The sequence below is a fragment of the Brachyhypopomus gauderio genome, chromosome 12, assembly GCF_052324685.1.
Source record: "Brachyhypopomus gauderio isolate BG-103 chromosome 12, BGAUD_0.2, whole genome shotgun sequence".
NCBI lineage: Eukaryota > Metazoa > Chordata > Actinopteri > Gymnotiformes > Hypopomidae > Brachyhypopomus > Brachyhypopomus gauderio.
This window is the reverse complement of record NC_135222.1, coordinates 13,436,570-13,462,372: the sequence shown is the minus strand read 5'-3', so window position 1 is coordinate 13,462,372 and position 25,803 is coordinate 13,436,570. Positions and strand designations below refer to the sequence as shown.

The 25,803-nt window shown below is 45.4% G+C and overlaps 1 protein-coding gene across 1 annotated transcript in view; it reads right to left on the bottom strand.

Annotated features, from left to right (window-relative positions):
- The window catches only part of gpc6a (glypican 6a), a 172,250-nt gene that overhangs the window by 44,160 nt on the left and 102,287 nt on the right, over positions 1-25,803 (bottom strand). The window contains 1 exon segment of the mRNA XM_077023214.1: positions 16,374-16,539. Coding sequence (XP_076879329.1) covers positions 16,374-16,539 — 166 coding nt within the window.

Here is a 25,803-nt window from a genome sequence, read left to right as displayed (position 1 = left end):
ATCAAAGTGAACTGAACTGAATCTAACTGAATTGAATCGAAGCAAACTGAACTGAACCTAACTGAACTGAATTGAAGTGAACAGACAGTGATGTGTGAAGACACAGGCATGAGTTATAAAAAAATCCAGAGAGACAGATAGGAAGAGGCAGACTGAGAGAGACAGAGAAAGCATACTGTGTTGAGAGATGGTCTGAGGGAGAGAGAGAGAGAGAGAAAATAAAGGGAAAGATTGATCCAGGGAGAGATGTAGGATGAGAGAATGTGCCTCCTACCATCTCTCTTCCGTCCTTGCGTCTCCTGAGAGGACTCGGGCTGCTTTGTACCTGTCACATCCGTCACTGTCATCCGAGATACAACCGTTCCAGAGGGACTAGGAGATGGAACGCTCTCGGATACAGCTCAGGGGGAAGCAGAGCCGTGGGACCATGGGTGTCACCAGATCCGTGGGACCGCGGGTGTCACCAGATCCGTGGGATCGCGGGTGTCACCAGATCCGTGGGATCGCGGGTGTCACCAGATCCGTGGGACCGCGGGTGTCACCAGATCCGTGGGACCGCGGGTGTCACCAGATCCGTGGGACCGCGGGTGTCACCAGATCCGTGGGATCGCGGGTGTCACCAGATCCGTGGGATCGCGGGTGTCACTAGATCCGTGGGATCGCGGGTGTCACTAGATCTGTGGGATCGCGGGTGTCACCAGATCTGTGGGATTGTGGGCAGGGCTACGGAAAGTGGTGTAAACAGTTGCTGGCATGTTGCCGGACAGTGCTGTGTGCAGCAGGCCTGTTATTTTCCACTAACAAGAAAACAAATCCCCCTATTCTAGGGCTGATGCCTCCCACACACACACACACACACACACACACACACACACACACACACATGCAAACACATGCACATACGCATTCTCCTATAAACACACACATGTATGCATGCATGTGTACACACACACACCCACAAACATCAGCGAACGTAAGTTGTTGAGCGGGGGGTGGCAAACGTAACACTCGTGACAGAATGTTTTTTCAATAGCCCTGAAATAAATGCTCCGGTTTAAAATTAATTCTCCCGTCAAAATTAATAGATATGGTTTTTTTGGTCCGTATCCAGTTAATCAGGAATGAGATTGGGTCCGGACAGGACTGCGTTCGGGTCCGGATCCATACCGCGGTCCGCCAGTTGAGTACCCCTGGTTTAGAGTAATATCATGATACCACTAAGAGAACGTCTTGTTTACATACAGGCTACCATAATGCTGACAAGATGTGTTATTTGCCGACTTGTTACCATAGCGCCAGGCAGCTGACCGTTTGTTGACAGATGATGGCTGGGTGCTGTCTCCGTGGAAATGGATCAGTGATAAACTGTGTGGGGCTGGTCTGATCTCAACTGTGTTTCTGCCTCAGGCGTCATGGTAACCAACGACTTAGATGTACAGCGAGACCATAATGACTCAGTAGTATGGAATTACCAGAGCAGGCCCATCCCTGCACTTATATGTTGACAAACAAAACCACAGCAATGAGGGGGGGAGGGGCACGGGGCAGGATCGGCGTGACATGTTAACCAACGTGACACGTTAACAGATGTTATATGTTAACTAACGTGACACAGTAGCTGACATGACTCTTTAACCATACTGACACTTTGACTAACATGACACGTTAACCCATGTGACACAATGTGTTAACCAACATGTCATGTTAATCAACCAATATGACGTTAACTGACATGACATGTTAACCGACGTGACACATTAACTGACATGATATGTTAGCTGATGTGTCACATTAATCAACGGGACACATTCCCGTTGTGACACATGATCCAGGCTTGGGGTGAAAGTGCACGGGCTGCCCCCTAACCTGCCTGGACAGCACTCACCTCTCAACATCCCTCAACACTTCCCCCTGCTGGAAGAGCTGATAGTGACCGACACAACAGCAAGATGGCAGGGATGGGCACAGCATCAGTCCAATTTCACAGTTTTACATTCCCAATATATCCTGATTCTCACCTTCACATTCCTGATATATCAACATTCCCACTATCACATTCCTGAGATATCTACAAGCTCTGCTGATTTCAGTTATATCTGGGCTTCCTAAACTGCATGATTTTCCTTGTTAATACAATATTAACTATTTCTGCTGTCATAATGCTTTTTTCTCTCTTCAATAATAACTTGCTGTATTTTCATCCTGTTCTCCAAACCCTCTTTACAGTGAAATCTTATCGACAAGTCCATGTGCAAATTAGCAAGTTTGCAGACAGCTCTAGTTTCCATGAGACATAATGCCTCACAATAATAATAAAAAAAACAAAAGGGAAGGAGCAAATAAAGTCAATGGGGATCACTGGGATCACTGGGATCACTGGGATCACTGGGCCCATGGATACAACAAACCCAGCAAAGGACAACAAGAGCCTAAATCAAAATTAGCTGCATGAGAGTATGAATCCAGACCAGATAATCCCGGCAGAGAGATGCTGCTCTCAGTCTCAATCTCACTACAGGCCAGTGATTATTAGTCATACATTAAAAACAGTCTCTACATTAAAATGAAAATGAAAATGATTTAACAAGCAAACAGCATGTCTGTATAGTGATTCCACATCCTGGACGGACACGTGGACAATCAGAGACAGGAGATGGAGTTAGGATTAGAGTTAGGGTTAGAGTTAGGATTAGAGTTAGGTCAATCTGCCTCATAGCCACTGATGGCATCTCAAGAGTTCAGTTCAGTAACAGTATACAAACACAATCAGAGATTTATATTTTACAGCATTTAAAGGAGCTGCTATTTTGTAGGTCAGTGGACACCGACATATATTTGCTGTCCTATTCTATAAACTGTGGTTTTCCAGTATTTAAATATAAATAGTTGTAAAGTGCACCCTGCCCTGCCACTGGGCAAATGTGGTCCCCTCTCCTCACTGCACCATGCTATAGCCATAATAGTCCTTGGGCAAGACTCCTAACTCTGCGTTTGCCTGCTGATGTAACATGATTGAAATCGTGAGTCATTCTAGTTAACAGTGTCTGCCAAACATGTGAATGTAAATGAGAAGGAAAAGAGACATGAAGTAGTCTAGGGGTGAGGGTGGGGGTGTGGGTGGGGGTAGGGGTGAGGGTGGGGGTGGAGCTGGTCATCATAGCCTTCACCCCCCTTTCCCAAACCCATATGCATAGAAGCTCAGGACCATTCCATGAATCCTGAGACCCACCTTCCAGCAGGACAGCAGGGAGGCTCTAGAATACCAACACAAACCCTACAGCTGCAACACAAACCCTACAGCACCACACAGTACCCAACACAAACCCTACAGCACCACACAGTACCCAACACAAACCTTACAGCTGCAACACAAACCCTACAGCACCACACAGTACCCAACACAAACCCTACAGCACCACACAGTACCCAACACAAAACCTACAGCACCACACAGTACCCAACACAAAACCTACAGCACCACACAGTACCCAACACAAACCCTACAGCACCACACAGTACCCAACACAAAACCTACAGCACCACACAGTACCCAACACAAACCCTACAGCACAACACAGTACCCAACACAAACCCTACAGCACCACACAGTACCCAACACAAAACCTACAGCACCACACAGTACCCAACACAAACCCTACAGCACAACACAGTACCCAACACAAACCCTACAGCACCACAGTACCCAACACAAAACCTACAGCACCACACAGTACCCAACACGAAACCTACAGCACCACACAGTACCCAACACAAACCCTACAGCACCACACAGTACCCAACACAAAACCTACAGCACCACACAGTACCCAACACAAACCCTACAGCACCACACAGTACCCAACACAAAACCTACAGCACCACACAGTACCCAACACAAAACCTACAGCACCACACAGTACCCAACACAAACCCTACAGCACCACACAGTACCCAACACAAAGCCTACAGCACCACACAGTACCCAACACAAACCCTACAGCACCACACAGTACCCAACACAAAACCTACAGTACCCAACACAAACCCTACAGCACCACACAGTACCCAACACAAACCCTACAGCACCACACAGTACCCAACACAAACCCTACAGCACCACACAGTACCCAACACAAACCCTACAGCACCACACAGTACCCAACACAAACCCTACATCTGTAACACAGTACCCAACACAAACCCTACAGCAGTGTGATTAAAAATAGTGTTGACAAATTTCTAAGGATGTTCAGCACCAAAAGGTTCGCCTCTGATGAATATAGAAATGACCTCCTCTCCCAAAGATGTCAACACCTCTCATCCCCCTGATGGAGGCAGGTCCACAGAACCACACCTTCTGTACCTGCTCCTGTTCTTAGCTGTCGTCACCCTGAGCTCTGTAATCACTGTGACTGGACATCATTATCAGAGCAGCAAACTCCACATGGCCACGCGGTGCACACACTGCTCAGTAAAACCCGTAAAGCTCCGTGTGTTAAAAATCACATAGGATTATGCTGATGTGTATTGGTTATTATAACATATGTTCACCATTAACAGGTTATAAGTTTATTAGCTGCGCTGTCCTCTATTCAGAATGCAAAATATATGGAAAAGCATGTGTGCTCATGAATTCATGTGTAGGTTGTTATAAAAACAAATATAGTTATTTTCTTAAATATACGATGAAATCATTTTGTCATTGAAACTAATTTAAGCCTAACCCTGAAGATCAAGTTAATGTGAAGTGTACATTCCTGTCAGGTGCAATAAAAAAGTGTCTTCAGCATTCTTTGAGCCCAGAGAGCAAGCATCTGAGCACCGGTGAACTTCACCCCCCGCGTGGGGCGAGCAGCCGGCGGCCGGGTCCGTGTCTGGGCGTAACCCTGCTCGGGGCCTCCGGGGTCAGTTGTTCAGGACCGGCTGTCTTTTGCAAGGACGCAGTAATTACAGCACCATGCCTCAAATATAAAACCAGCGCGGCTGATGCTGGGGGGAGACGGCAATGGGACATTCGGATGGAGATGGTCCATCAACCTGATTTAAACTGAGCGTGAAATCGTAGTGGGGTGTTTGGCCAGGTGGAGGAGGGATTACAATCACACCTGATTTGTGTTAAATGTGGACAACTATTCGTCTTTCCATTCGTCTTCCCTCTGTCTCCATTAGACACACTGCAGTCTGGCCAGAGCAGCAAGTGCTTGAAGGGTTTTAAATTAGCACACGACCACCACTTCTAGAACTGAAACTGGGCTCAAGGCTGAAATACTGTCCACATGGTGTGTCCTTTTAGACACTGGACTTCTGGGAAGGCTGATGTCTGCTCACATCATGCATAAATAATGCTGTAATATCATAACGCCGTAAAATCGTAAGGCCGTAATGTCAAGCCACTTTTGTTCAACAAATGGATCTGCTGTATTTTTGCTTGTTTGCTTTTGACAAGCAACTGTTGAACTGGGCAAAGATGTTTTAATCTGATAATACAAAGAAACAAAGGTAAGGACAGGTTGTGATTGTTGTTCAGGATCAACAGTGACAGAAAGGTCACATATTTCTATCCTGAATGTGAAGTCCTGATCGGCGATGTCATGCACCTCTTTACATGTGCACCCGACCCATTATTCTACAGCTGTTTGAACAGCCAAACTGCCCTGTTACTGAACAGCACCTACATTAATAGTTGGCGTTTTGATCAGACTTGTTGTCAGTTGAAGTTATCACAATGTTTTTAAAACAAGAGCTTATACATTGGGTACATAATAACAACTCTAACACGGCCCACAGAACACCAGAACACACAGCCCCGTCACACACGGATATCGAGGCAATTCACCACACTGGGAGAGGCTTCATATGTCACCCTGCTGAAGAGCCCAGAGAGGAGAGAGAGAGAGGAGAGAGAGAGAGGAGAGAGAGAGAGAGAGAGAGAGAGAGAGAGAGAGAGAGAGAGAGAGAGAGAGAGGGAGAGAGAGAGTCTAATGCAGAAACGATACCTCCTAGCCTGTCTCGACCCCAAGCAGAGGTGACATCTCCGATATTCATCAGACGCTAAGAATAAGCCCGATGAAGATTGTGTGTGTATGGGTGTGTGAGTGTGTGTAGGAGGGTTTCTGCAACTGGGGCATTAGAACGCTCTCTCCCCTCTCCCTGTTTCATGACATAAAGTAGAAATGTATTATTTATTTATTTAAGTGCACTCATCGTCGGCTTTGAGCAACATTAGGATGTAATATTACCCCTCAGTGTAGTGTGCATACACGGCGCTGGTGAATGTCGCTCTTTATTGGTGCTAGTGTTAGTGTTACTGATTTGTTTTATTAATTGTTCTATTATTCAAAATTCAACTGTGGGCAGCTCTGTGGTCCACTGTTGCCCTGAGTGTGGGCATGTCTGTGGTCCACTGTTGCCCTGAGTGTGGGCATGTCTGTGGTCCACTGTTGCCCTGAGCATGGGCATGTCTGTGGTCCACTGTTGCCCTGAGGGTGGGCATGTCTGTGGGCCACTGTTGCCCTGAGTGTGGGCATGTCTGTGGGCCACTGTTGCCCTGAGTGTGGGCATGTCTGTGGTCCACTGTTGTCCTGAGCGTGGGCATGTCTGTGGGCCACTGTTGCCCTGAGTGTGGGCATGTCTGTGGGCCACTGTTGCCCTGAGCGTGGGCATGTCTGTGGGTCACTGTTGCCCTGAGTGTGGGCATGCCTGTGGGCCACTGTTGTCCTGAGCGTGGGCATGTCTGTGGGCCACTGTTGCCCTGTAATATGTGTAGGTGTGCGTAGGGGTAATATCGGTGGGAAATATGTGTGGGTGTGTGTAGAGGTATTGTGTGTGTGTGTGTGTGTGTGTGTGTGTGTGTGTGTGTGCAGGGGGAATGTGTGTGTGTGTAGGGGCAATGTGTGTGGGTGTGTATGTAGGAGGTAATATGTGTGGGTAATATGTGTAGGTGTATGTGTAAGGGTAATATGTGTGGGTTTGTGTGTAAGAGTAATATGGGTGTGTGTGTGTGTGTGTGTGTGTGTGTGTGTGTGTAAGGGTAATATGTGTAGGTGTGCGTAGGGGTAATATCGGTGGGAAATATGTGTGGGTGTGTGTAGAGGTATTGTGTGTGTGTGTGTGTGTGTGTGTGTGTGTGTGTGTGTGCAGGGGTAATGTGTGTGTGTGTAGGGGCAATGTGTGTGGGTGTGTGTGTAGGAGGTAATATGTGTGGGTAATATGTGTAGGTGTATGTGTAAGGGTAATATGTGTGGGTTTGTGTGTAAGAGTAATATGGTGTGTGTGTGTGTGTGTGTGTGTGTGTGTGTGTGTGTGTGTGTGTAAGGGTAATATGTGTAGGTGTGCGTAGGGGTAATATCGGTGGGAAATATGTGTGGGTGTGTGTAGAGGTATTGTGTGTGTGTGTGTGTGTGTGTGTGTGTGTGTGTGTGTGTGTGCAGGGGTAATGTGTGTGTGTGTAGGGGCAATGTGTGTGGGTGTGTGTGTAGGAGGTAATATGTGTGGGTAATATGTGTAGGTGTATGTGTAAGGGTAATATGTGTGGGTTTGTGTTTAAGAGTAATATGGGTGTGTGTGTGTGTGTGTGTGTGTGGGTGTAAGGGTAATACGTGTGGGTGTGTGTGTAAGATTAATATGGGTGTGTGTAAGGGTAATATGTGTGGGTGTGTGTGTAAGGGTAATATGTGTGGGTGTGTGTGTAAGGGTAATATGTGTGGGTGTGTGTGTAAGGGTAATATGTGTGGGTGTGTGTGTAAGGGTAATATGTGTGGGTGTGTGTGTAAGGGTAATATGTGTGGGTGTGTGTGTAAGGGTAATACGTGTGGGTGTGTGTGTAAGATTAATATGGGTGTGTGTAAGGGTAATATGTGTGGGTGTGTGTGTAAGGGTAATATGTGTGGGTTTGTGTTTAAGAGTAATATGGGTGTGTGTGTGTGTGGGTGTGGGTGTGTAAGGGTAATATGTGTGGGTGTGTGTGTAAGGGTAATATGTGTGGGTGTGTGTGTAAGGGTAATATGTGAGGGTGTGTGTGTAAGGGTAATATGTGTGGGTGTGTGTGTAAGGGTAATATGTGTGGGTGTGTGTGTAAGGGTAATATGTGTGGGTGTGTGTGTAAGGGTAATATGTGTGGGTGTGTGTGTAAGGGTAATATGTGTGGGTGTGTGTGTAAGGGTAATACGTGTGGGTGTGTGTGTAAGATTAATATGGGTGTGTGTAAGGGTAATATGTGTGGGTGTGTGTGTAAGGGTAATATGTGTGGGTTTGTGTTTAAGAGTAATATGGGTGTGTGTGTGTGTGGGTGTGGGTGTGTAAGGGTAATATGTGTGGGTGTGTGTGTAAGGGTAATATGTGAGGGTGTGTGTGTAAGGGTAATATGTGTGGGTGTGTGTGTAAGGGTAATATGTGTGGGTGTGTGTGTAAGGGTAATATGTGTGGGTGTGTGTGTAAGGGTAATATGTGTGGGTGTGTGTGTAAGGGTAATATGTGTGGGTGTGTGTGTAAGGGTAATATGTGAGGGTGTGTGTGTAAGGGTAATATGTGTGGGTGTGTGTGTAAGGGTAATATGTGTGGGTGTGTGTGTAAGGGTAATATGTGTGGGTGTGTGTGTAAGGGTATTATGTGTGTGTGTGTGTGTGTGTGTGTGTGTGTGTGTGTGTGTGTGTGTGTGTGTGCAGGGGTAATGTGTGTGTGTGTAGGGGCAATGTGTGTGGGTGTGTATGTAGGAGGTAATATGTGTGGGTAATATGTGTAGGTGTATGTGTAAGGGTAATATGTGTGGGTTTGTGTGTAAGAGTAATATGGGTGTGTGTGTGTGTGTGTGTGTGTGTGTGTGTGTGTGTGTGTAAGGGTAATATGTGTAGGTGTGCGTAGGGGTAATATCGGTGGGAAATATGTGTGGGTGTGTGTAGAGGTATTGTGTGTGTGTGTGTGTGTGTGTGTGTGTGTGTGTGTGTGTGTGCAGGGGTAATGTGTGTGTGTGTAGGGGCAATGTGTGTGGGTGTGTGTGTAGGAGGTAATATGTGTGGGTAATATGTGTAGGTGTATGTGTAAGGGTAATATGTGTGGGTTTGTGTTTAAGAGTAATATGGGTGTGTGTGTGTGTGTGTGTGGGTGTAAGGGTAATACGTGTGGGTGTGTGTGTAAGATTAATATGGGTGTGTGTAAGGGTAATATGTGTGGGTGTGTGTGTAAGGGTAATATGTGTGGGTGTGTGTGTAAGGGCAATATGTGTGGGTGTGTGTGTAAGGGTAATATGTGTGGGTGTGTGTGTAAGGGTAATACGTGTGGGTGTGTGTGTGTAAGATTAATATGGGTGTGTGTAAGGGTAATATGTGTGGGTGTGTGTGTAAGGGTATTATGTGTGGGTGTGTGTGTAAGGGTAATATGTGTGGGTGTGTGTGTAAGGGTAATATGTGTGGGTGTGTGTGTAAGACTAATATGGGTGTGTGTAAGGGTAATATGTGTGGGTGTGTGTGTAAGGGTAATATGTGTGGGTGTGTGTGTAAGGGTATTATGTGTGTGTGTGTGTGTGTGTGTGTGTGTGTGTGTGTGTGTGTGTGTGTGCAGGGGTAATGTGTGTGTGTGTAGGGGCAATGTGTGTGGGTGTGTATGTAGGAGGTAATATGTGTGGGTAATATGTGTAGGTGTATGTGTAAGGGTAATATGTGTGGGTTTGTGTGTAAGAGTAATATGGGTGTGTGTGTGTGTGTGTGTGTGTGTGTGTGTGTGTGTGTGTGTAAGGGTAATATGTGTAGGTGTGCGTAGGGGTAATATCGGTGGGAAATATGTGTGGGTGTGTGTAGAGGTATTGTGTGTGTGTGTGTGTGTGTGTGTGTGTGTGTGTGTGTGCAGGGGTAATGTGTGTGTGTGTAGGGGCAATGTGTGTGGGTGTGTGTGTAGGAGGTAATATGTGTGGGTAATATGTGTAGGTGTATGTGTAAGGGTAATATGTGTGGGTTTGTGTTTAAGAGTAATATGGGTGTGTGTGTGTGTGTGTGTGGGTGTAAGGGTAATACGTGTGGGTGTGTGTGTAAGATTAATATGGGTGTGTGTAAGGGTAATATGTGTGGGTGTGTGTGTAAGGGTAATATGTGTGGGTGTGTGTGTAAGGGCAATATGTGTGGGTGTGTGTGTAAGGGTAATATGTGTGGGTGTGTGTGTAAGGGTAATACGTGTGGGTGTGTGTGTGTAAGATTAATATGGGTGTGTGTAAGGGTAATATGTGTGGGTGTGTGTGTAAGGGTATTATGTGTGGGTGTGTGTGTAAGGGTAATATGTGTGGGTGTGTGTGTAAGGGTAATATGTGTGGGTGTGTGTGTAAGACTAATATGGGTGTGTGTAAGGGTAATATGTGTGGGTGTGTGTGTAAGGGTAATATGTGTGGGGATAATATCTCTTTCAGAATAGATTCAACAAAGAAGCAGTTTGAGTCACAAAAGATCTGCTCAGGTTTCTGTAGTGTGAGTGGTAATGGAGTCAAAGGAATTTCCTGGGGAGACAAGGACCAGGAGTTTCTACAAGTCACGTCTCATTTCCGCTGCCTCAGTAGACGCTCGTCAGCTTTGAACAGAGTCCACTCCAGTTTTGGACACACTGCACTTTGCCTACTGGCCACGGGGTGAATGATGTCATCATCTTCATGTTCCACAAAACTCTCTCCCAGCTGGAGGAGGACTGTGATAGTGATGTTCTTCCACCTCCCCAGTGTCTGCAGTAGTGATAGTGATGTTCTTCCACCTCCCCAGTGTCTGCAGTAGTGATAGTGATGTTCTCCCACCTCTCCAGTGTCTGCAGTAGTGATAGTGATGTTCTTCCACCTCTCCAGTGTCTGCAGTAGTGATAGTGATGTTCTTCCACCTCCCCAGTGTCTGCAGTAGTGATAGTGATGTTCTTCCACCTCTCCAGTGTCTGCAGTAGTGATAGTGATGTTCTTCCACCTCTCCAGTGTCTGCAGTAATGATAGTGATGTTCTTCCACCTGGCCAGTGTCTGCAGTAGTGATAGTGATGTTCTTCCACCTCTCCAGTGTCTGCAGTAATGATAGTGATGTTCTTCCACCTGGCCAGTGTCTGCAGTAGTGATAGTGATGTTCTCCCACCTCTCCAGTGTCTGCAGTAATGATAGTGATGTTCTCCCACCTCTCCAGTGTCTGCAGTAGTGATAGTGATGTTCTTCCACCTCTCCAGTGTCTGCAGTAATGATAGTGATGTTCTCCCACCTCTCCAGTGTCTGCAGTAGTGATAGTGATGTTCTTCCACCTCTCCAGTGTCTGCAGTAGTGATAGTGATGTTCTTCCACCTCTCCAGTGTCTGCAGTAATGATAGTGATGTTCTTCCACCTGGCCAGTGTCTGCAGTAGTGATAGTGATGTTCTTCCACCTCTCCAGTGTCTGCAGTAATGATAGTGATGTTCTTCCACCTGGCCAGTGTCTGCAGTAGTGATAGTGATGTTCTCCCACCTCTCCAGTGTCTGCAGTAATGATAGTGATGTTCTCCCACCTCTCCAGTGTCTGCAGTAGTGATAGTGATGTTCTTCCACCTCTCCAGTGTCTGCAGTAATGATAGTGATGTTCTCCCACCTCTCCAGTGTCTGCAGTAGTGATAGTGATGTTCTTCCACCTCTCCAGTGTCTGCAGTAATGATAGTGATGTTCTTCCACCTCTCCAGTGTCTGCAGTAATGATAGTGATGTTCTTCCACCTCTCCAGTGTCTGCAGTAGTGATAGTGATGTTCTTCCACCTCTCCAGTGTCTGCAGTAGTGATAGAGATGTTCTTCCACCTGTCCAGTGTCTGCAGTAGTGATAGTGATGTTCTTCCACCTCTCCAGTGTCTGCAGTAGTGATAGTGATGTTCTTCCACTTCTCCAGTGTCTGCAGTAGTGATAGTGATGTTCTTCCACCTCTCCAGTGTCTGCAGTAATGATAGTGATGTTCTCCCACCTCCCCAGTGTCTGCAGTAGTGATAGTGATGTTCTTCCACCTCCCCAGTGTCTGCAGTAGTGATAGTGATGTTCTTCCACCTCTCCAGTGTCTGCAGTAGTGATAGTGATGTTCTTCCACCTGTCCAGTGTCTGCAGTAGTGATAGTGATGTTCTTCCACCTCTCCAGTGTCTGCAGTAGTGATAGAGATGTTCTTCCACCTCTCCAGTGTCTGCAGTAGTGATAGTGATGTTCTTCCACCTCTCCAGTGTCTGCAGTAGTGATTGTGACTCTGTGAGCCGGATCGTTTACCTCTGATTCTTTTAAAGAGCTGTTCAAGAAATGGAGGCGGGTGAACTATAATACAGCCTTAATATTAATATCAGTGATGAACAATTATGCACATTTTGCTACCTTGCCTTAAATGTAGGCCTAATTCAAACAGCATTTATAAAAGAAAATTTTTTTTTCAAAAGTATTCAAATTGGCAAGAATATTTAAATATCAATAATTTTAAATAACTAAAACAAAAAGAAAATAGTTTTAAATAACTGCAATTAAATAAATGTATCATCTGTTGTATAACTGGGTCTACATTTCAAGCATAAAAAACTATTAGAAACACAAACAATTTAGTAAAATTGACTCCAGTTTGTAGCTCTGCTCATTTGCTGAACGTTCTCTCTGTAGCTCGATTACGGCTCTCACACTCACGCCCTGTGCACGGAGGAGGGAGAAACTCAAAGTGTTTTTGGATTTTAATTTCAACAATAAACATCTCTCACCATGACTGATTCCCTCTACTGATGCGAAGCGGAATGGTTTGATTACAGCCAATATGAACTATGCTTAAATAAATAAATACAAACAAATTTAGGGTAATGTGGGCCCCGGAGGTGCGACTCGGTTCCTTTCGTTCATTTTAAAGCACTGTTTAATAGAATCAGGTCGTTCGTGAATGTCCCATCACTACCCTTAAGAACGATTTAACCTGGCCTACTGACAGAGAAACCGATGGACATTCACCTGTACCTCAATATACTGGATCACGGACTACCTTACAGGTCATCCTGGATCACAGACTACCTTGGAGGTCATCCTGGATCACGGACTACCTTAGAGGTCATCCTGGATCACAGACTACCTTACAGGTCATCCTGGATCACAGACTACCTTAGAGGTCATCCTGGATCATGGACTACCTTAGAGGTCATCCTGGATCACAGACTATCTTAGAGGTCATCCTGGATCACAGACTATCTTAGAGGTCATCCTGGATCACAGACTACCTTAGAGGTCATCCTGGATCACGGACTACCTTCAGGTCATCTTGGATCACAGACTACCTTACAGGTCATTCTGGTATGGAGGTCTGATTGAGAGCTTTGCCACATGGTGCAGCAAAAATCTACTGGACCTCAACATCAGTAACATCAAAGATACTGTAGTGGAATACCAGGAACAGAATTTCCCTGTCCCTCTTTCCATTCAGGAGATGCTCGTCTCCTCCTATCTGGTGGAAGTGGAGATGGTGGTCTCCTACCATCTGGTGGAAGTGGAGATGGTGGTCTCCTACAAGTATCTTGGGCTACAGGTAATTAACAAACTAGACTAGGCACATAACACTGCTGTCCTCTCCAGGAAAGGACAGAGTAGCAGAGCAGGTTGATCTTCCTGAGGAGGCTGATGTCCTTCAGTGTACTGCAGGCTGAGGTAGCCAGTGCTGTCTTTCTTGCTGTGATGTGTTGGGTTATGGAATCAAGGCCAGAGAGGCTAACAGACTGAATAAGCTGGATAGTCTGGAGACAGTGAACAAGAGGATGAAGGACAAAATCAGAGCAATTCTGGACCTTCTCACCATCTCTGGAACTGTGGCAGATGAACAGATCATTCAGTCATAGACTCATTCAACCTGCTTCAGACATTCTTTTATAACCACTGCAATCATACAATATAACAATAGCTGAGGGCACAGTCTGTATCAGACTATATGACAATAGCAGAAGACACAGTCTGTATCAGACTGTATGACAAGAACTGACAACACTGTGATTGTGTGTTTGTGTGTGTGTGTCTTCCTTAGTGGCCACACCTCTCCCTTTTCAGTTATTTGTCATACCTGTGTGTCATTATTGTCCTTGTTAGTGTATATAAGGTCTTCTTGTTTGTCAGTGTTTCACAAATAGGCAGAATGCTGAGGTGAGAGCAGGTTTAAAGAAAACTGTTCAAAAAAAAGAAAACTTTTATTCAGATTTGTGCTTAGCGCTAACAAACATGTATCGCTGCACACTACACTAAACAAAAACAATGACAAACAAATAACGTAGACAACACTCACACTTAAATACACAAGAACTAACAAGACACAAGTGCAACACATCACGATGATGAGACAAGAGAGGTGCGACGAATAGCACAAGCAACACAGACGAACAAACCACATACAGACAAACACACACACCAAGACGCACATGGAAACAAACCATATAGAGACGCACACACATAAACCTAGACACACACGGAAATGGACCATACATAGACGAACACAGACTCATGGAAATGGACCGTACACAGATGAACTCAGACACACTTGGAGGGTCAGAGGCTGTACCATGACACTAGTGTGACTAGTGACACAGTCCATCATTACACAATCCTAACCATGGTCATGTGGACCATGAAGCTATAAACTAGCCATAACAGCAGACTACAAAGAAATACTTGAATATAATCTCAATGTAAATTTTGTTAACCGTTCCCCCCTTCCCCTCCCCAAACACACACACACACACACACACACACACACACACACACACACACACACACACACACACACACACACACACACACACAGACAGACACACAAAGACAGACGGGCACTTGGACCACAGGGTTTGCAAGTTTAGTGGCCAGAATGTGAAATGACATTGCCGCAGGCAACGGGCAATAGGAAATGTCCACCCCGGAGGGCGTGATTCAGTCAGCAAGGACATCAGCGCGTCTGTTCTCCCCTATCAACACATCACCATGAAGCGAAAGGGGAAAGAGGAGGGGGCGGAGCCTTCTGGAACTCCATGAAGGGGTGGGGCTTGACCGGAGGCTGGGGAGAGACTGCCATCTCAGCAGACTGTTCCACCAGTCCTGACCCTCACTGACTCACTAGAGCAGAAGGAATCGAGCTGCACGCACCCTGTGTCAGTCCACAAGCTCTGCAGTCAAATGCAAAACAAGACAAGGAAACATGTTCCCCCTGCTCGAGCCTGACTGTGTGTTTGTAGTGTGTTTGTAGTGTGTTTGTAGTGTGTTTGTGGAGTGTTTGTAGTGTGTTTGTGGAGTGTTTGTAGTGTGTTTGTAGTGTGTTTGTGGAGTGTATGTAGAGGTGGAGCACAGAGGCTGTGTCCTGATGAAATCGTGCCCCCAACCCTAATCAGGGAAGCGAGAGATGCAGAGAAGAGATGGAGATGTGGAGTGATGTGCCGATCGATGCAGGCCTCAGCGCCTTAGCAACAGATCCTACGGCTAAATGCCACACTGTTCCCCGCAGAACACAGGCTGTTTCCTGACACCTCACAGGCACACACACACACACACACACACACACACACAATACCGCATAAATATGCAACACAAAAGGAGGTTCAGGGTTTGTGAGCAGGAGCTACGGCAGGTGTGGTCAATGGCCCTTTGTGACTGAGAGATATGCTGATTGAAAATCTATAGCCAGGAAGATGAAATCTGAAATGTCAACACTTCGAATGGAACAAAGGCAACCAGCAGCACAGACGGTGGTCAGAAGGGATGGATGAACAGACCAGAGTGGCCCCCACACCCCCTCACCAGATCTGTGGCTACATGCACCACGAAACCCCCCGCAAGGAGTCATGACTTCTACGTCCTACAGCCTACATCCTACACCCTACATCCTACACCCTACACCCTACATCCTGCACCCTACATCCTACATCCTACACCCTACATCCTACACCCTACATCCTACACCCTACACCCTACACCCTACATCCTACACCCTGCACCCTACATCCTACACCCTACACCCTACATCCTGCACCCTACATCCTACACCCTACACCCTACATCCTGCACCCTACATCCTACACCCTACACCCTACATCCTACATCCTACATCCCACATCCCACCTTATTCCCGCTCTGCCTGTGGTTCCAGAAGCAGCTGAGATAACGCAACGTTATTGACTTTCAGCGTATCGGTTCATCTGTGCTGTCTGTGGGTTGGGCGGCCGGTGCTGTTGTAGACTACACTGTCAATCATGCCGCTTTGTTTCGTACAGCACGGCTGAGCCGCCGGGAACCGCCGTGTCTCTGCGCAACCTTCAGTGCAAACTGAGACTACAGCGCCGTGCACACGGCAACACACCCTGCGGCTCAACTTACCCTGCCAGCGTGGGTGTAGAGGGGGTGGAAAGACGGAGGCACGGGGGGTCTCTTACCAATGAAGAGGTTCCACTCGGGGTCCAGGTCAGCCTGGTTGGCCAGGCAGCCTTTCAGGACATTCCTGCAGTAGTTCCCGCAAGGCCGCAGTCCCGGGAGACCTCCGCAGTACGGGCAGTAGAAGAGCTTGGTCAGGGACTTGCTGCAGGCTGGAGAGATGTTCACCTGGTGGGGGACAGGGGAGGCTGGTCAGCACACGCTCTCCACACCTGGACTGTTCACTGCAGCTGAGAACATCAGCAAGAGGAGAAAAGGGGGGGGGGTCTCTCTCTGGACAGTCTGCTGTTTGTTTTGGTGTCTGTGGTAAACACTGATGGTTATGAGCAGTGTCTGGCTGTGCTAGACACTGTGTGATTGTGCTGAGCTGTGTCTGGCTGTGCTAGACACTGTGTGATTGTGCTGAGCTGTGTCTGGCTGTGTTCGACACTGTGTGATTGTGCTGAGCTGTGTCTGGCTGTGTTCGACACTGTGTGTCTAATACAGACAGACATATTGAGAGATATAAGAAGAGAAGAGAGGAATTCACAAGTAAAAGCATTATATATATACCAGCTCTCATACATATACACGCTCTCAAACATATACACGCCCTCATACATATTCACGCTCTCATACATATTCACACTGTCATAAATATACATGCTCTCATACATATACCAGCTCTCATACATATTCATGCTCTAGTACATATATATGCTCTTGTACATATACAGGCACTCATACATACACACGCTCTCATACATATACCAGCTCTCATACATATACCAGCTTTCGTACATATATACACTCTCATACATCTCTGGTGACAACACACGCTGACCTACAGCCACACCCCCCTGACCTTTGGCCTCGTGTAGCCAGCATGGAGCACATTTCTGAGGTCAAGAGGTCAAGGCCGCTTCATTAGGAAGCCTTGGTCAAACAGAACGGGAACCTGGTGTGCTGGAGGTCAAAGAGGTGAGATCATACTCCAACACAAACACACACACACACACACACACACACACGCACTCTCAAACCCACAGTACCACAACAACAATGCCACTTCTCCACTGGATCAGAAACATCTAGGGTGTGTTGGCTCCATCATGGTGGTTCATGTTCTTGTGCAGCGGTCCCTGTCAACCGCGCACACGTTCACAAATCAGCTCGTCTGCCGCTGAGCCGTAATTGCGAGTGGAAGGGGCGGCATGCAGTTCCACCTGCTGCCTCACGACCCCACACACAAAGATCAGCTGAAGCTTTCGTCTTCCTCCAGATCCAGAAGCCATCTACATGTCTCTCTCTTTGCCTCCCTCTCTCCGCCTCTCTCTCGCATATTCTGATTGCTACAAAGCTACAAGTTTATGTACTGCACAGACTAGGTGGTAGTAACCAACGCCTCTGATCGCCGCTGAAAGGCTGGATCAAACAAACCTGTTCTGACGCTCCTGAAGTACACGGTGACATCAGACCCCGCCTTCCGGCTCATCCGAACATGAGACGCAGTTTCAGCACGTCACCCGCCGTGCGCCAAGAAATGCTCACATATGGTGCCATGCTGCTGATTTATTTCAAGCCTGTCGCCATGACATCCCCCTCCCACCCCTCAGACAGTTATTTTCATGCTTTATTTCGTCCCCCTGAAACGTTGACATGACACAAATTCTGTGTAATGGTGTGTAATGCTGTGCTAACCCTAACCCTCCGTGTGGAGCAGTGCTGACGTCTTGGTCACCCGAGTCTTGATGAAGACATTGAATCACATAAAGCACCTCTGAAATGTTTTTGCCAGAGACCGCCATCTCTGTGGGCTGCAGCCATCCACCTCCCTGTGTGTGTAGGGGGTGTGTATGTACTCACCTGTGGGAGTGTGTTTAGGGTGTGTGTACATACTCCCTGTGGTAGTGTGTGTAGGGTGTGTGTATGTACTCCCTGTGGGAGTGTGTGTAAGGTGTGTGTGTATGTATTCCCTGTGGGAGTGTGTAGGGTGTCAAGTCATGAGTCTTTAGACTGGAGTCATGTTCAAGTCAATACCAGGATATGCTTAGGAACAGGAAATGGAAAATAACTGTTTTATACCTTGGTATCTCCTATTGTCCACAATTCCACATTATCAGCCACTTCCACATATTGTGCATTTTCCGTGTCTCTTATCGCCAAAACCATTTAAAAAAATGTGTGTAACGGGTGTGTAATGGGTGCGTAACAGGATCGTTTCTCAAATTCAAATTTTATGTGGTTTTTATAAGAAACATTGATTAAGGACACTACGTCACACATCCAGCTTACTTCAGAGTTTTTACAGTTAAGCCTAGGGTCAGGATTAGGGTTAGTCTAGGGTTAAGTTTAGGAGTAGAGTTAATCTAGGGTTAGGGTTAGTCTAGGGTTAAGTTTAGGAGTAGGGTTAATCTAGGGTTAGGTTTAGAGTATGGTTAGGGTTAGTCCAAGGTTAGGTTAGGGTTGGGTTAGGGTTAGTGTTAGTTTAGGGTTAGGGCTAGGGTTAGTCTAGGATTAGGATTAGGGTTAGTCTAGCTGTCCTATTTTCCTCAAATATAATTACACGATTCATCCTTGGGGTCTGACCCCAGGGATATTTGACTGCAGAAAATGATTTACAGAATATTGTTGACCACATTTTTGGGACAGGCACAGGGCCGGCGCCACGGAGGGGCAAAAGGGGGCGTTGCCCCCTCAGGCGATGTGTCCCGCCCCCTCAATGTAAATAATAAGACCCATTTATTTAACCCATTTATTAAACCCCCCCCTCGGTCAACAACTTACGTTCGCCACCCCCCCTTGGTCAACAACTTACGTTCTAGACAAGTCTAGACAAGTTAAAACAGCTTGGGGTCAATTTGACCCCTGAGGACGACCGATGGGTGCAATATGTGTTCAGCACATTGAAAAAAAAAATCATCATGAAAATTTTATGCTTTATCGCTTGTCCCCATCAAATTAGGAAATGTCATGAAATATGAAGTAAAAGAAAAAAAGTCAACTACTATTTTCAACTACAATATTCAAATTGACCCCAAGGACGATAGGAGGGCTAGGCTTCGGGTTAGGATTTGTCTAAGGAATATGTCACAACAAGAAATTAATTGTCAGTGGAGAAGCTCAGTGTGGACAGTTTCTAATTAATGTAGTAGTGGCTGGACTATCCAGACCTAGTTCTGAATAAAGTACTGACCATACACCTACTTACATGTCTAATACCGAATGGTGTGTGTAGGTGTGTGTGAATGTGTGTGCGTGTGTGTAGCACCTTACTGCCTCTCTAGATGAGACCACAGCCGCCCAAACTCTTGTGTATCATTAAGCAGATTTGATGGCTTTTCCGAGTAGTGAAAACTGTTCAGATGTTTTGCTAATTTGTAATATTTATGATGTTTTTTTATTGGACACTTGCAGATTTGAAGTGGTAGTGCGGTTTTATTACTGACAGGAAAATCTAGGGGTGTGGTCAGCAGGCAGAACCGAGTTATACAGCTGAGAGAACTATAACGGAATAAAGGTAGTGGGAGTGTGTGAGTGTATCAGAACTATAACGGAATAAAGGCACTGAGAGTGTGTGAGTGTATCAGAGCAGTAAAACCATCCAGAATGGGACAGAGCAACAGTGTGCAGGAAGGGACTCATATCATATCATGGTTAGCCCCGCCCCAGCTGTCAATCATGTATGTTTACTGTTGTTAGCCACATGCATGTTCCAGTCCCTACTCGTGTTTTTATATGGTATGTTCTTTGTGTCCATTATATCATTGCATGTTTTTGCAATTGTTTTGTTTCTTGTTCTGACACTCTTACGGATTTGACCCAACCCTGATTATATGAGCTGGATTTTGGAATGCCCTTCAATAAATCTCACTCATCTCAGCTTTTATGTTTGCCCTATCGCTCCTTGATGCCCTCAGCGTTACACATGGCAATAGTACTAGGACATAGGACATACATAGAACCAGTGGGGTTGATAATCAGGAGAAGTAGCTTGTTGGATCAGCCAGTAATTATTGGGTGATTAGTGAGAGTGACTGGTGGGCTGGAGTCACTGGGCTGGGTGGAGATGGAGTATATATATATATATATATATATATATATATATATATATATATATATATATATATATATGCAAGAAAAGTACCACACTGAATGTCTGCCAATCACTAAAGTATGTGAACTCTTTTAGTCAGTAGCTTGTGGCAGTAGCTATTGCAGCCTCTACTTCAACCAAATGTTTTCTGTAACCACAAACTCATTGTGTCTCATTTGCTTTTTGGGATTTTTGCCCGCTCCTCCCTGCAGAACTCTGCCAGTTGAGAGAGGTTGAAGGGACATCTGGCACAGCATTTCTATGGGACTGAGGTCTGGACTTTGACTGGACCAATCCAGAGTCAAAACTCTCTTAAGCCATTCCTTGAGGGTTTACTGGAATGCTTTGGGTCGTTGTCTTGTTGCATAATCCATTTCCATCCCAGCTTCAACTCCCTGACTGATGGCAGGAGATTCTGTTCAAGAATTTGTTGATGGGCCTCGGAATCTATGGTTCCCTGGATAATATGGAGTCATCCAAGTCCAGAGGCAGAAAAGCAGGACCAGACCTTCACATTTCCACCACCATGCTTCACTGTTGGGAGGAGGTTCTTCTCTTTATATGCAGTGTTGACCTTTCTCCAAACATGGCACCTGTGATTGTGACCAAATAATAAAATTTTTTACTCATCTGTCCAGAGAATGGACTTCCAGAAAAGTCTTTGGTTTGTCCAAGTGCTCTCTGGCAAAGTTTAACTAAGCAACTTTGTTCTTTCTTGAGAGCAGAGGCTTCTTTATAGCAACTCTCCCATGAATGCCATGTCTGTTGATTTTTCACTTGATTGTAGACGCATGTACATTTATCTCAGATGCTGGCAGAGAGGTCTGCAGTTCTGTAGTGATGATGTGTTGGCCTTTACCTGAATTATGGTTTTTCTGGTACTTCTTGGTGTAAGTTTTGATGGCCGTCCACTTCTGAGCAGAACTGCGGTGATGCTGAGTACCCTCCATTTGTAAATGATGTGTCTTACAGTGGATGGATGGAGTGGGAAACTTTTGGAGATGGTCTTGTAGCTTTCCCCACCCTGATGGGCTGTCACCACCTTCTTTCAGACGCCCTCAGATGTCTCTTTTCCTCTTGGCATTGTTGATATGTGTGCTTTACACCATGGGATAAGAGTGGTTTGGTTGGTTTCCTCTCCCTTTTAATCAGCATGGCTCAAATTTCCCCAAGGAGGTCTCATTTGGTCTGCTTAACTGATTACTTGAGCACTCACATGTGTTTCACCTGAGTCTTTTACCTAACTGACTTTACCAGTGCAGCTGTGGTTCATTTACTTTTAATTTTCCCTGTCCAGGTACAGATTCAGCCATGGCATAATCCAGCCATAGCATATTCCAGCCATGGTTGTTAACCAGCACTGATTTGAGACAGAATCAATACTGCAATTGCGACAGCAGTATTGGAACCTGAGGTTAAGTTTTCCCAATCATCACGTACAAATTTCTCCATGTGTGACATATTTCTAATGATTTACTTCCACATAATGTTCCTGTCATTCCTTCCGGCGGTGACGGGACTAATATCGCCTCAGATCGATGACGAGCGTGAGGCGTGATACATCCTCGCTAAATGCCAAGTCAAAGATACATAAACGTGAAACGATTCAACAGGCTATTGATGAGAGCATGTTTGGCCCCTTGGGGCAGATCGGTCAGAGTCCGGAGAGCCTGCGATCTTGCTGACATGCAGACCGTGTGTCTGATGACAGTGAATATGGGTCCACTTCACAAAAAAGGTTTTATTTAATGTTTAAAATGTGTTTGTTAATAGCCCTTTATTACCCATGATATGCCCTTTATTAACCTTTTATTAGGCCTTAAAGAATTTAATAATTACTAATCAGTTATAAAAGCTAAATAAGGGCAAAAGAGACATTTGCCCTTAGCCTTTGAGAAATAGTGAGTATACTATACAGTAACTGTAGTGTTAAAGCTTTTCTGACTATGATTTCCATCAGTCAGCATCTCACCTCTCAGCTTCATCATATATTTGATAATAAATTACTGCCATTTAACCACCAATTATTAATCACTTAGCATACATTAACATATGAAATTATTAAATTTACATTATTTCTCCAATATTTATTATTATAAATGTTTATTTATATTGGAGGGGGTTTATGTTCTTGTATGGGTTTAGTTATAATATTTAAATACCCTGCTTGCCTACAACCAAGGACAGAAATAGGTGTGGAAGAAGGATTGACATGCATAAAACTTAATAAAATATCTGACTCCAAATTATAGTTGGTAAGAAACTAAAAGAACTCACTTGTCACGTAGGGATACGCCCCCCTCTCCTAGCTGTCACTCCAGTTTCCCTGTTCCTCGTATCTATGTTGTTCCCTGCTCCTTGATCCCACCCTGCTTGTCTGTCTTCATGGTTTCCCCTCATCTGCCACGCCCGTATCGTCAGTGTTATCACCTGTGTCTAGTCCAGTTGTGTATTTATAGTCCCTGTGTCTCCCATGTCGGGTGTCGGATATTTTGTAGATTCATGTTCCTTGTCATTGCTGCCGTTTGTGAGTTTGCACTTTAGTCTATTCCGTTATCTGTGTGTTTAGTTTGTCCCTTCGTAGTTAGCCTGCCTTGTTGTTTTCGTTCCCCGTTAGCATGTTTAACTCTGAAACATGCCTGTGTACATTTCATGTTCGGACTGCCTGCCTGATATGACCCCTGCCTGTGATTACGACTCTGCTTATGGAATTCCCATTAATAAATCTCGCTCTCCTCAGCGTTTGTGTCCGCCTCCATGCTCTGCATCACACAGATCGTTACATCACTTCTCAAATAGCACAGTGCAGGTTATAGAATATACCTAACCAACCTTATAAAGTCTCTTGCTATAAACAATAGCCTGCTTTGTCTCAAACCTTCTCAGTGAGTGATGGAAATTTTACCCTGTTAGCATAAACTTTCCCAGTACAAGCTGCAAAATGAGACTAAACATACAAACACACTGATATCACCAAAATACAAATGGTCAGTTTTATACCATTGCTATGGGAACCTCTTTAGGTAAACCACCATTTGATCCCCCCCATGGTTTTATGGAGGAACGCCAGATCCTGCTTCCCCCACAGGAACAACATCCGAATGCCCCTACATTCTAAATAATAACCATTAAGAAACTAATGTTCATACACCATTCATAAATTATTCATGAAATATTTTTAAAGGGGTAGGCTGATCCCCCAATCTGGACAGCTTCTCTACAATTGAGTTGTCTCTCTAAGAGTTAGGGTTAGAAATGAACCATGTCTCTAAGGTCTGAGGTGGTCAGTCCTGTCCTGGAGAAGGCTGGCTCTGCCCACAGTGCCAGCTTGCAAACTACCAAAAAGGAACCAGTGAAACCTCTTTACCATTCACAATGTGTCCCGTGATTGTTTGTACATGTTCCTACAGAGCCCATTATTCCTTTGTCTGTCCTAGCAGTGTTGGATGAGAAAAGGAGAATTGTGAATTGTGAACAACACTAGGTCAGTGTTGCTATGAGTGGGCTGACAAAGCCAATTACTTCAGTCAACATCTCCATGTACAGTATCTCCAATATCTCCAACATATAGCATCTCCAACATATCTAGAATGTCCAGCATCTCCAACATCTCTAGCATCTCTAACATTTCTGACATCTCCAACATGTCCAGCATCTTCAACGTCTCCAACATCTCTAGCATCTCCAACATGTCCATATCCAACATGTCCATGCTCCCCGGTCGCCGGGCTAGGGCTGGGCACGTGTGTACCACAGCCCTTTAGTAATCATTAGTGTGTGTGTGTACGTGTTAACTGCACAGATGGGTAAATGCTGAGGACAAATTTTGATTGAGGTGAAAATCACAATTGACAAAATATGGCACACGTTCAACATCTCTATCAAGCAAGTGGAGGTGCACTGAGTGCAGGTGGAGCCCTCTGCTAGCATGAAGATGACGATTTCATCCTGCCAATGTCCTTCCCCTTAGGGTCAGTGTCCAGAGAATGACTCCTAACACAGACACACCAGGCACAGAATCATCTACACTGAAAACATATGAAGGCTGTTGCAATAACAAGGTACTTGTAAAGTATAATAAACTCACTTTTAAGTCAACTGCACAAGCAAACACCTCCTTCCATTAGTACCAAAGTTCAAAGCACGATGTTGCGTTGTTTGGTCATGTGTGTTGATTGGCTGTGAGGAGAAGGAATTGCAGGTGATCTGAGAACTGGAGGGCAAAGAGGAGACTGCAATGATTGGAGAGATCGTGTTAGGCAGACTCACTCACCAAAGCAGTTTCTGCTCGGCAGAGTAACAGTGCCAGTACCAGCGGAGTAATCAGCTAAAAAGCTGCCAGCTAGCACCTGTGGACCTCGATGTAGCTTATTTTTTCCACAATGATTCCAGAAGCCATTAACCCTGAGGTCGCTAGAAATGCACTGCACTCTGCTCGGTGGGCAAAGCCAAACACATATTAGATGCTTCCTTAGACTCTGACTGATGTGAAGACATGCCGAGCTCATGCTCACACGCCTTGGAGAAACACCTACGCCACACTAAATGCCAAATGTGATGTCATTTCTCATAAAGCTGCAGGGAGGGCAAAGTCCCACCTCCAGACAGTGGTCTCCATCTCGCACAGGTGGAGTCTCGCAGGAGGGGTGACGTATGCGAACGCCATGTCAGCACCGCCTGCACTGCTCACGTCTGGCAGCAGGAACAGAAACGTCAGATTCGAGCAGACGAGTGTCAACATCAGCAGTTATATGACTGCACTCTCAGTCTGGCACGGCTGATCTCAAATGCCACCAGTGTTCAATGGGTCCCAATGGGTCTGTCCCAAAACCTTCTGACCTGTCTAAGTAGGCACTGATTACACAGACAGTTGTTTAAGTAGGCAGCGCTCTTCTATCCTCATAAGGCAGATTAGTGTATGCAACCAGTATTTTTTTTTACCAGTTTGTCAACCAGTTTGTAGTGCTGTCTTGGCGTTTCAGCACGACTCTTCCTGCTTTTATTGCAATTTTAAATCTCACGTTAGATAAGCAACTTGTTGTCCTAAGAAGCGTGTTAACTATAGCTATAGCTATATAGCTATATATATTGTTAACTATAGCTATAGCTATAGCTGGCTTCAGTAGCTTGGGGCTTCAAACTATGCTCACATTAATGATAATTCCTTGGTGTATAATACTGTAGTTTTAAATTAAGAAATATATTTTTGAATGTGTCTTGAATATTCTAGAAATAGCAGAGAGAATTAAAATAATGAACATTTCAAAATGACTTCGCCAGTAGCAAAAGTTGTGCTTGCATTGAATCATGGGATTTTTATAGGAATTTGTCTTTGACATGTCCTTGATGTGTGTCCT